General features: G+C 43.7%; 1 protein-coding gene and 1 long non-coding RNA gene across 6 annotated transcripts in view; one reads left to right on the top strand and one right to left on the bottom strand.

Annotated features, from left to right (window-relative positions):
- Nucleotides 1–1794, bottom strand: part of LOC140897000 (uncharacterized) — a 47845-nt gene extending 46051 nt beyond the window's left edge. Inside the window, exon 1 of one of the 2 annotated variants that reach the window (XR_012154661.1) lies at nucleotides 1635–1794. This is a non-coding gene — a long non-coding RNA (uncharacterized LOC140897000). Of the gene's footprint in view, nucleotides 1–1010 lie in introns of both variants that reach the window. The other variant, XR_012154660.2, reaches the window with a different exon arrangement.
- A 156-nt stretch (nucleotides 1795–1950) lies between these two features.
- Nucleotides 1951–12637, top strand: part of PMEPA1 (prostate transmembrane protein, androgen induced 1) — a 67423-nt gene continuing 56736 nt past the window's right edge. For 3 of the 4 annotated variants that reach the window (XM_073309256.2, XM_073309257.2, XM_073309258.2), the window contains exon 1: nucleotides 1951–2383. In XM_073309256.2, the coding sequence (XP_073165357.1) occupies nucleotides 2281–2383 (103 nt within the window). In that variant the 5' untranslated portion in view covers nucleotides 1951–2280. Of the gene's footprint in view, nucleotides 2384–9142; nucleotides 9210–12637 lie in introns of those variants that run through there. The other variant, XM_073309261.2, reaches the window with a different exon arrangement.

The following is a 12637-nucleotide window of genomic DNA, read 5'->3' on the forward strand; positions in this document are numbered from 1 at the left end:
ACAGAACCATGATAAAGCCCTGTATATCCTGTATAGTCCAAGGCTAAAATTTTCAAATGAGGGCACTGATTTTGCATGCTTCAAGTGGTTAGAAATTATTCAGGGCAGTGGTTCTCAACCAGGGGTCCAGGGCCCCCTGGGGGGCCACAAGAAGGTTTCAGGAGGGCCACCAAGCAGGGCCAGTGTTAGACTTGCTGGAGCCCAGGGTAGAAATCCGAAGCCCAGGGCCCTAAGTCCTGCCCCCTAAGGCTAAAGGAGAAGCCTGAGCAACTTAGTGTCGCATAGCTCCCATGGCATGCAGCCCCACACAACTGCCTTACTTGCTACCCCCTAATGCCAGCCCTGGCTTTTACATGCAGAAAAATAGTTGTTGTGGCACAGATGGGCCATGGAGTTTTTATAGCATGTTGGGGGGGGGGGCAGAAAGAAAAAGGCTCAGAACCCCTAATTCAGGGAATGTTAAAAATCAGAATTACCATAAGGGTGATCTCTGGAATGTGCATTTTAATGTACATTACAGATTTTCTAAACACATCTGTACATAACAGTGGGTCACAACAGCATTAACCAAGAATACAATATTTCTGGGGCCTCATTTGCAGAAGTGCTGAGAAGTGTAACTTCTGCTGAAGTCAAGGGGAGCTGTGGTGCTCTGAAAAGCAGGCCACTGACTCGCACAGCAAACCTGCACGGGGTGGACTTCCTTACAAAGAAAGGAAAACCTTCTAGTAACACCCTGAACTGCAACGTTCCTGTATGATCATGAAATTTATGTAAATAATTTTTTATTTTTATTTTTAAAACATATGTGGTGGAAACTGTTCCAGTGATTTTATTTTTCAGAATAGTTTCACAGTAATCAAAGGATAGGTATAATAATTGGGAAGTACATTTTGCACACAGCAGTCCTTCGCAACAGCCTGATTCTTATGACAATCCCCTTCGCTATAAATCGTGCTGCCCTCTACCCCAGTATAAGGAGGGTAAGGATGGTCTCCTAGGGAACTGACCTGGCGCTGGGAGCCAACACACTTGATTTCCATTACACCACTGTGGAGCTGGACTAGCCCCAGTGGAGCTCCTCTGGATTTACACTGGCATCGTTTAGGTCAGAATTTGGCCCCAGGGGTCGATGCCCGACCGTCACCGACTTGCTGCGTGAGTCTGGGGCAGCAGTCTCGCTTTTTTTTTTTAATAATCTGCGCTAGACCCCACAGGAGGGGGGGTGGCGGGAAGGAGGGGGGGGTGACGTGTCACCACCCCTCGCTGTCCCCTGGCTTGCAGCCCCAGCAGCAGCTGCCTCCTCGGGGGTCCGGTGTGGGTGTCCCCGTGTGCAGGTGGCTAGCTCCCCCCCCTTTCAATTCGGGTGCATCGGAGGGCAGGGGGCTCCCCGCAGCCCCACTACCAGGGACGGTCCATTATTACCCACGTCGCCGGGAACGACCTGCGCCGCCACCGGAGAGCCCGCTGCACGGCCGGGGCTCGCTCCTAAGCCCGCCGGGGCCAGCAGGAGCCTTGGGGCTTTGGACCGGGCCCGCTCAGCGGCTCCGGCCGGGCGCGGCAGCGTCCCACCGGGGAACAACGCAACGCGACGCCCCGGCCAGCCGCCCCAACCGACCTCGCCGCGCGCTCACCCCACACTGCGCGGGTCCCGACAGCTGCGGCGGGAGGGGCCGGGGCGCTCCTCCCTCCCGCGGTGGGCGGGGCGTCGGAGCTGGGATTGGCTCGCGGAGCCGTCACTCGCCTGGCCCCTTCTCTCTCGCCCTCTCTCCTCGGTCCCCATCCCGCGTCTATTTCCTCCCCGCCCGGCGGGGCGATGGCGAGGGCAGTGCTAGTCTAGCGCTGACGTCACCCTGTCTGCCTGCCTCAGACGCCCCTTTCCATAGGAAACTTGAATCTCCTTGGACTTGAATGAGGAGGAGCGAGGTGGCGGGGGGAGAGAGAGGGTGGGGGGAAGCCGCTCGGAGCCTGCCTGGGCAGGAGCGAGAGCGAAACAAAGTCGCGAGTCTGTTTCACTCAGCCCTGAGCAAACTTCCCGGGCCGGCGGGGGGAGGGGAGGGGAGGGGAGGGAAGGGACGCGAGCTGAGCCGAGCCCGGCTCGGGTCTCCTTCTCTTTCCGTCGGGGGGCTGCCGCCGTAGTCGTTCGCCGTGCCCTCTCCCTCCCCCCTCCCTCCCTTCCTCCCTCCCTCCCTCCCCAGCCCCCAGGAGGAGCCCGGCTTGATGTGGTGCTGCCCGGCGAGCTCGGCTGCCTTCCCGTTCTTCGCTCGCCCCTTTTTTTAAATGTATCACTTGATGGGTGTGAACAGCACAGCCGCAGCCACACAGCCCAATGTCTCCTGCACATGCAACTGCAAGCGGTCTTTGTTCCAGACTATGGAGATCAGTAAGTACTTGCTCCTTCTCGCTCACCGCTGTCTCCCCGCCCGCTCAACTTTCACAGATGTGTGTGTATATATGTATTTGTCCGTCCCGTCCCGTCCCCCCCACCCCACCCCTCCACTCCCAGCCCGGACGGATCGCTTTGTATGGTTAGAAATACAAAAATGTTAAGCGTGTTTGCTGCTCCCCGGTCCTGGCTGGCAGGCTCTGAGCTCCGGAGTCTTTCCCCCGCTGCCTCTCGGAGAGGGGAAAAGTTGTTGGGGTTTTTTTTTTTTTAATTTCTTTTAAAAATAAACACATTGTTTAATTCTCTCTTTCCCCGCCCCGCCCGGTACACCTTGTCTCGTAACGCACCGCAAAGGAGCGAGTCGCGGTGATGACCTCTTGGCTCTGCGTGTGTGACTTGTGTGTTTTAATCCGATTTCAGCCCTCTCCTGCCTTTCCCCCTCCCCCAATTCTCTTACTTCCTTCTCCTCCACCCTCAAAAGTTGCTGTTGTATATACAGGATGATCAGCTGTCCCGATTTTATAGGGACAGTCCCGACTTTGGGGGCTTTTTCTTATATAGGCACCCATTACCTCCCCTCCCCACACACACACACACACGCCCTGTCCCGATTTTTTTACACTTGCTGTCTGGTCACCTTGTGTATATGTGGGAATCAGTTACATTTGGAAAGATCTGCATGTCTGTAGGGAACGAACTCGCTCCTCTCCCCAGGGCACTTTGTGGGGGCCTTTCAGTTGTACGTGGAGTCGCTGTATGGGAGACCGAGCAGACTTCTGTGCTTTCTGTGCGTGGTACTAACAGGGAGGGTTTGCTGCCAGGTCAGTGTTCCTGGGGTGGCCGCGGGAGAGGAAAGGTCTGTATCTGGGAAAGGGTGAGTTCTAGTCCGTTTCAGCTGGCTGCTTCTCTTAGCTTTGTCTCTGCCTGCGCCCCCAAGGCAGACGGGGAAACAGACTGCGAGGGCTATTTAAAGCCCAGGCAGAGTCCCAGCGTTAGGCTGGCGGATCCGGCAGCTCCAGGCGTCCTTTCCTCCGCCAGACCATCCCTCTTGTTTTATTACAACGCTTCACCCCTGTAATTCCCCTGACACCCCAGGTATCCCTCACTGTGGTTCTCTCTTTTCCTGCGCTTTCCCCCACCCCATGGTGCTATTGTATTCTCAATAGTCTCCCCCCTCCATTCAGATTTTGCAAAGAGCAGGATTTGGGGGAGTGCAGTATTAGCTCCATTCTTGGTTGTTCCGTTGTCTGTTCCCAAAGGGTGCATTTGAGATCATGTGGCTGTGATAGGGAGATTGTGCGGGTCCCACTAACCTTCTGTACTAATTCCAGCTTTGAAGTGTACAGTCAGCTGTTATTATATGTCTTGATTTTAGGATGATGAATCAGTGAAGTTGCAGAAAGATGTCTGTGTTTTTCTCCTTTCTTTTCTCTCCCTCTACCCAAGACAGTAACAATGGTGTAGTAGTAGCATTAAGTGGTCTCATCAATTTGTGTGTGTGTGTGTGTGTGCTGGGGGTGGGGGAGATACACATGTACATCCAGCGATCTAGAATTTGTGACTATAAATAGTAATCGCTAGGTCTGAGAAGTAGATTAAGACAGTGTCTAGCCTGCAGGGTGGTTAAATAAGTCAAAGTTTTCCTGCCTGTCTGAAGGGGAAGAGGGCCTGGCTAATAAGCTGTATTGTTAGACAGACTGTGAAACCAAATACAAAAAAGCTTGGATCTGTTCACAAAGGTCTGAATACCCAAGGGGTAACTGCAGGGACTAAACAACTTGTAGAGATATTACTGAAGGGACAGAGTGAAGTAAAAACCATCAGGCGATAGAATTCAACCCTTTTCTTGGTCTTTCTGCTCCAATTTTTTTTTTTTGATCTGCAGACATTTCTAAATATGTGTCACGTCCTAAATAAACTATTTAACATGAATGCGTTGATGTGTAGACACCCATGTATGATCATGATCACACTTGACTCATTAGCCAGTTTAACATATGCTGTTGCCACACATTGGGCTGAGTGCTTTCTCCAGGAAGACTCTGTCTGGTATTTAAACATCACAAGTACTATACAAAAGGTAAAAATAACAAAAGACCATGGCCTTCTCCATTCTGGGTGCTGTCAAGCAGTCTTGGTGTCTTGGCTTTGGTGAGCAGAATACAAACCTCCTAGACACAGCACTCCTCTCCTCTCCCGCCCTCCCCCCCCGCATGATGTAAAGTTTTTGCTGGGAGAGCAATGTCAGGTTCTGCCTGTCAAAACCTTTCCTAATTAAAGATAAGTAAGTCCATTGAAATGATAGAATAGCTCCTTCATTTAAAAATAATTGTTGATATTTTAATGGCTTTTCCATGCGAGCCCTGATCTTTCATCTGTTGCTGTTTAGGATTTAGAATATTTATGAGACAAAGCATCCTCACATTAATAAAACCTAGCCATATTAATGCGGTTTTGTTATAAAGCTATGCAAAGAATTTACTTGATTAGGAGGACAAAACTGCATTTAATACTACCTCCATATATAATTTTGAGTAGTTTGTACAATGGACAATTATGATCATCCATCTTCCCCCACTCAGCATATATATATGAAATAAATTCTTTTCAAATTCATCATTTTTTATTTAGGTCCTTCCCCTCAGCTGAGAATATAAACATAAATGTAATGATATTTTGGCTGACACTGAGGAGGTTTGGATAATTTAGTTGTCTGCTCTTCCAAATAGACAACATTTCTCTCCCTTCTGATGAAGTGATGCTCAGGAGATTTTGACCCATAAGGTTAGTGTTGTCAACACTTTAACAGATAAATCTTGCTTTTAGGTGTCTTAATTAGCCACTACATTAAAATTATATGTATGCATGTAGTTATTTGAAGGTTAAAGGGCTACACACAGAAATGGAGCAAATATTTGGAAAACTAGTTTTTTGTTTTTAAATCCATAAAAATGGAGTAGCAGTGAGAGTTTTGTCGGACCAAATATCTCCAGTTTTGTGTTTGCCAATCTGCCTTTTGAAAATAGAGCGTATGGAGCTGAGATAGAAAGCGAGCTATGTTTTGGTGTGAGGGGTTTTAGTTTCGGGGACGGGGGTGTTTTTGTAGTTTTTTGTTGTTTGAGAAGTTGATTGGCTTTTCTAGCTATTATTTTTAAATGTATTGTCTGGAAACTGAATCTTGTCACAGTATCTCAGCCTGTGTGGTTTTTCTACATCTAGAAGGCCAGATTCTGATCTGATTTACACCCTGTGCAACGCTATTCGAGTTAGGGCAGAATCTGAACCTGGGTGTGTTGCTGCATTGAGTGAAAAATAGAAATTTGGGGCACAGACTTGCCCTCACTTACGCTCAGGCAACCCTATTGGGCCAAACTAGTTCCTGGTGTAAGGAGGTGAAAGTAAATTGAGCTGTGCCCATCGATGCCAGCAGGGAATTTTGCCCATTGTCTTCATTGGGGTTGTGGTACTGTCCATTTTCAGATTTTTCTCCAGTTTCTGAAAGACTGAGCATCAGACAGGACAGCATTGGGCCCTTAGGCTTTTGGATGGTCAGATTCCTGCATTCCCTGCACATCTTGGGCTGACTCGGGTTGTTTGAATTTTGAAAAAATCTATTGGCATTCATATGCTGGGCACTAAAACGTGTTCATCTTGAATTTTAAAATAAACCATGCCCTTTGTACGGTATGCACCTTTAATCTTGATTTAATCTCATTCGTGTTCAGACAAAACTAAGCTGGATTTGCCTGATTTTATTAACACTACCAGTACTGAATAGACCATTATTCTTTTTTGACTTTAACAGACCATGTTAGGTATGCATACCAATGATACTATATAAATACATAATAAAGATATGGCTCTCTTTTATGCCAACCAGTGAATGAATGTAAATTATTTCTCTATCCCACAGCATAATGAATCTGAGGAACTTTTTATTTTTTTTTTAAAACTAGGTCAGGTCAAGGCAGTGGTGATGTAAAAAGTAGCATATTAAAAGGAATAGCATCTGCACGGTTTGTCTTTTGAAGAAAAAGTCTTTCTTACAGTCTGACTCATGGCATGAGTTTCTTTTTGGAACCATTTGGGCTGTTTTTGAACCTTATTCCTTGATTATTATTTTTTTTAGAGATACTGTCCATTTTCAGATTTTTTTCCAGGTTCTGAAAGACTCAGCAACATGACAGATGCCAGTCACTGATGTTGCTACTGCCTGTGTGCAACCCCAGGAAGAATTAAGAAAATGTAACTGTTTTTTGCACAATCGCTTTCATTAAGATGGAACCAGTTTTGCTAGAAGCTTGTATGTCAGACTGTTACACTGCTTAGCTCCTTTACCAAACAGTGTCTTTCTAACACTGCACCCTTTTCCTGTGCTGTCAGTCAATCAGCACTGTGATCCTGATCCAGAATCCACTGAAGTGGATGGAAGCCTTTTCACCGACTTCACTGGGCTTTGGATCAGACCCATAAAAGTTTATTTTGCAGTAGGTTACTTTAAATTACTGGCGAATAGCTAATTTCTGTGAGGCCAGAGTTGTTACCTTGCCGTGTAAAACGGAACTAGCCACACGAACGCTGCTCCTGGTCTGAATTTAATAGAAAAGACAGAGTTGTGCCTCCACCGGACTGATTATTAGCAAAGTTTTTCACTGGCTATTTGACTTATCTTTTTAAAATAACTATTTTAATTGGCCCTAAAAGCAGTCAACTTTGTAGCTGTAAATATAGTGTAGGAATGCAGCAGGAAAGTAGCATAACTGCAAACTCTTTTTAATTTAACCCTCTCCCTATAAGTAGGTAAGCCGTGAAATTGACTCAACAATGTTTCGGTGCAGTCTTTAGTCCATATGACAAGCATGAGTATTTAGACAGATTAAAGCAGGTGGCATCTGTTGGTGGCACTCTGGGATTAGGATTGCAAAGGGTTTTTTTTGGTTTTCTTTTGCTTTTTTTTTTTTTTTTTTAATGCCAAGTTCAAAGTCTTGACTACTGTAGTGACTAAAGAGAGTCCTCTGAGGGTATGTCTACACAACCCAGTTACAGCTCAGCTGTGGCAGTGCTGTGACATGGGCAGTGTAGACACGCTTTATCGCCAGGGGAGAGCTCTCCTGGCGATTAAAAAAAAAAAAATCCCATCCTGAACAAGTGGTGGTAGCTTTATTGATGGAAGCCATGTCTATAGTGCCGCTTTTCAGCACTAAAACGCTTGTCGCTCAGGGGTGTGCTTTTTTCATACCCCTGAAGGGCAGACGTTGAAAGTAGCAGTGTAGACACAACCTGACTTGCTGTAGTGCCAGTCCTCTGTGCCACGTTAAACCAGACAGACGTCTTCTCTATGGCCCTGATCAATCAGGCTGGGTGAAGGAGGTCAGGGGTGATTTAAGTGTTGGCTGAGTCTGTAAATAACTAATTATTCAGCTGACTAAACAAATCAGTGCTGCGCCCTTCATTGAATAGCTTGCTTTCCTGCTTGCTAAAAACAGCAAAACTGTTTTTATTCAGTTCAGTGTTCTCCATGGACGAGTCTCGTGACTGCCCTGTTCGTCCAGCACTAGAGTCATTTGCACTGGTAATGGGTTCCTTGTGGATGCCAAGATGAATTCTGCAGGATTATTTTAGACCAAAAAGGCGGCCTGAGGAAGTTAGGCGGCCATGACCAAAGAATGCTTCTGCGCTTTCCTAGAACTTCAACATGTTAATGTGATGCAGGTGAAAAACACTAATGACTTCAGAGGGAATGCTTAAGGGGTAAGGTGCTATTATTATTCACAGTGAGTAAGGAGCTGGTCGGTTTTCTTTTACTGATGTTAACCAAAATATTCTGGAGATTTATTATTATTATTATTTATTAAAGTAGTTAAAATATTTTTTAAGGAAATGAGAACATTCTCCTGACATCCTTACAGCTGGAAAGTAGACATTATACACAAATTTAAAAGCGGCTTAGATTGCTGGTTTTAAACCATTCTGAGTTGACATCTGAGTGGATTTCTTTCTGAAGGTAGAACTTTTAAATCTTTGCATTCTTGAGTTCAATAACCAAATACAGATGGCTCACCCTAGTATCATGTCTCCTTTCCGCCCCCAAACTATTTCTTTTCAAGTGTGTGTCATCATTGACATCCCATGTCAATGGCAGCACTTGACCCGTTGCCCTCTGTTGACTGAAAGAATCTGAGTTACTAAAATATTGACTTTTTCTGTCACACAATATAGTTTTTGACTAAAGTTTTCATAAACAAGACCAGTACATGTCAGCGAATGACCCATAAACAGCACAGGTCCACTACCAGCTTTTTAAAAAGCTGTTGTCTCTTTACACAAAGCCTACTTTGTCGCTGAAATCTCAATTTGATATGTACAAACCCAAGTCAGGAGAGTTCTGCCTCTCTTTGGTTGTGTCTTCATTAGGGGGTGGGGGGAAGGGTGTTTTTACAAAGATAGCCATCTCCTGTAAAATCCAAGAGCCGGCAAGGAACAGGTTGTAGCTACTTTAAGGAAAGAACTACCAGTGCTTTGTCTCCACTGGGATTTTACATAGGTGTTTCGAGCTAGCTCTGTGTTAAAACTTCTTTTTTTTTCAGTGAAGATATAAATATAATTTACTTTTCTCTCCCTACTGTGCCTAGATATCACAGGGGTCTTAAAATGATGATTTATTATGTGCCCCAGGACAATGACTTCAATCTTTGTGCTTTATTCCCGTCATTCAGTGTTGATTATAAAAGAAATGGAGGAAGAACAAGTATCAAGTACATTTAAAAGAAAGAGAGTCAGACTTTTTTCTTCTGTGCTGTACTCCATGTCCTGATACCACAAGGTGGGTCAAAGTCAGGTGGCATGCATTGAAAGGGGGGCACCTGAATTCATGTATAATGCAAAGCACTGACATGATACAGCTAACTCTTCTTTTTGGTCGATATCGTGGTAGACTTAGGAGAATATTTGACATGATAAGTTTTGTTACTCTGTGTCATGGAGGTGTGTGTTACTCACCGAATAAGACTTTTTAAAATTGTTTTTAGGGGTACTGAAATTATATCAGGTTCTCGAATACAAATAATTGGGGTGCCTGATGGATGTTGTAGACATGCATTTGATAAATAGCTAGATTAAGTAGGGACTGAGGTTTTCTCCACATTTTTCAATATTGTAAAAAAGAATTTAGCCTGACTCTCCTGATTTCTTTGAAAATGTAAGGAGTAGGTGCCTTAAAGAAGAAAGTTCTCCTTTTAAATTATTATTGTTTTTCTTTTGCTGTTGCTCTCCAAACATGCTAAAATTCAAAAATCTCTTGGTCAGAGAGCTGGCAGGCTCAATGGAATCCCTGAATGAATTTGAAAACCCAAATTATAAATGGATAGAAAAGGCCTTTCCCAGGGAACCACGTAAATATATAGTGACTCTCACAGTAACTGTGATGATCTAGATTTTTTCCTGTGCGGTAAACAGTTGTACAGTCGCAGGTGTTGGTCTTGTTTCAGTTTAATATTACCAGTTATAATTTAGTAACTCTAATCAGCTAATGGGCTATTTACTTGTAATGGTCTTTAAATAAAAACCATCTTTCAATGAAGAACATTTGCTTTTTATAAAGAAATGGCATGTGTGGCCATTTCTAATCCAGTACTTTAAGTTCTTTGGTTTAGATGGTTACAATATGTCTGTTATCAGCAGTATTTATTTTGCCTTGTTACTAGCAACTCCTGGCATGGAAGGCATACAAGTAGAGAGATACAAGGGGCCCTCTGATGCATTATGTATATTCTCTGTTCACATGGGTATATTCCTAAACAAACATGCAGGACAGGGGCCATTGATGTTAATGGGAGTTGTATGCAAGCACTAAGACCAAGATCCAGAGAGGGAATGTGCCAGTTTGTCCATTAGAGTCAGGGGTTAGGGGGAATGGCTCTGTGACTAAATTGCTGGGTGATCTTGGTCGAGTCATTTGGGGCAGATCCTCCTCTGGTGTAAATGGTGATAGCTCCACTGAGATGAATGGAGCTATGATCGTTTACACCAGCCGAGGATCTGTTCCTTAGAATCAAATCTCTGTCTCATTGATGTCAATGAAAGGTGAAATCCTGGCTCAACTGAAGTCAATGGGAGTCTTGCCACTGAGTTGAGTGGAGCCAGGATTTCATCTCAAGACTCCATTGAACTTCAGTGAGACCAGGATTTGATCCTTCATCTCACTGTGCCTACGTTTCCATCTGTAGCTTCTTCCCTACTTCACTGTCGCAACAGTTAGTGGTCTTTGATTGAATTCCTTGAAGAGTGGTCAAGGTATAAGTGCAGAATATTACATTGTACGGTGTTGTATGTGTGTTTGGACAAATATTGTTAGTATTTGAAAGGCTAGCATAGTCATTTACAGGGTGGGACAGAGATAATTTGTATACCTGTTATTTCTTAAGTGTTTTCAACAATTCCCAAGGACTATGGATTGATTTTATTTTTATTTTTTTGGTAAAGGGTAATTTGCTTAACACTGCCAAAAATGACTTAAAATAAACTCAATGGACTTTCTGAAGGCTATTGGATAATTTGAGGAGGCAGTATCTCTTTTCAGATAAATTTCAGCTGTATCAGTTTGTCATCTGTATTCAGAGGATTTGGGTAACTATTCCAGATAAACAGGGGTTTGATGGTTTGCCAAGGAATATAGCTTGGAAGGCAGCACTTTGATCTGCATTTTAAATGTTTCTTTGTAATGAAAATTTTTCATAATTTTCTTTCTAAGTCTGTAATGCTGAGGTTTGTTTTTTATTAAAAGGAATAGCAAAAACATATTACCAGACATTTATTATTAGTTCGTTATCTGTAAAATACAGGATTTCGAGATCTCCTGATGAAAAGTGCTATATAAGTGCTAGGAATTATTATTTATTATCTACCTTGGAGCCAGCTAAAAATTCTAGCTCTTCACATGTAGTGGTATACCTCCTAACGGCATGATTACGGCAAACAGGAAATTAGTAGAGCTGTTAATCTATTATCAATGCTTTGAGTTTCTTTTGAATACACTAACTTTCTCCAGTGAGAAACCTAAACTGGCACTAGCATTTTGAACACTGTATATTATACAGGACTTATCTTGACTGTCTCCCTTCTACTTAATGCTGGGGGTCTCTGATTTAGATTTTTCTCCCTAAATAGGACACTTAAATCTGCTTAGTCTTGTATCTTACATATTAGAAGATAGTGACTTAAATGTACATGTAAGGCACTTTGTGCAAATAATTTGCTTGGTTTTCTCTAGCTGTTCAGAATCTTTTCTACGTCCTCCACCTCATCTTCCTGACCAAATTAACAATTGGTCCACAGAAAAAGTCTAGGGTGCTTGTTACACACATAATCTCTCACACATGAGAAATGGTGGCTGTTGTGTTTGATGGATGTAATGTGGATCTAGGTCCATCTAGAAGAAAGATGGATAGAAACACAGAAGACATTTAAAAAAGTTTAATTTAATTTACTTCTTGAAGCTGATCTGTGCAAGATTTATTTTTTGGTTGGGAAGCTGATGTCCTTAAGGATGAGGGCCTAGAAAGCAGGGTTTTGCAAATAGCTTCACCAGTGCCTTCTAGTATTGACTGGTTGCTTTTCTACTGCGCCAGTCACAGGACTTTCTAGGGCAGAGATGTACTACTGCCCCAGACTGGTAGCTTTCTGCTTGTGGGCACTGGTCAGGTCATTTTCGGAAGAGACCGGCTCCATTCCATTTGTAATCTAAACTAGCATGTGAACCCAGCTCACCAGAACCATGTAATACTTAGTCCCATATGAATGCCTTAGGACAAACAAGGTCTTGTGTCTATTTAACTTGTATCTTTCTGCACCCTTCTCTAGAACTAAAATGTCTTCCTTCAATTTGACTTTATTATGTTGTGCATGTACTTGAGACTGGACACTGATATTGGACTTATGGTCGCACATGGCCATGTATCTTGTAAAACCTGCAAGCATGATAGCTGAATTTACAAGTGATGCGTGCTCACATGCCTGATATTAGCACTGAGTCCTCCTAAACCTTATTTCTGTTTTATGACCTGATAGTAATTTTGCAGTATGTGTAGAAACATTTTTGAGAGAGTCATGTATAATTTAAACAGTAGAACAGTACCCTGGAACTTTAGAATTTGTATCTGATAAGGGGGTGCATTTATGCTGTATTTAGAAGAGTTAGTTTTCTTTTTTGAGATGAATTGTAATGACAGTTGGACTATAGATTTTAACACTGAG

This window comes from Lepidochelys kempii, chromosome 13 (assembly GCF_965140285.1).
Source record: "Lepidochelys kempii isolate rLepKem1 chromosome 13, rLepKem1.hap1, whole genome shotgun sequence".
Taxonomy (NCBI): domain Eukaryota; kingdom Metazoa; phylum Chordata; order Testudines; family Cheloniidae; genus Lepidochelys; species Lepidochelys kempii.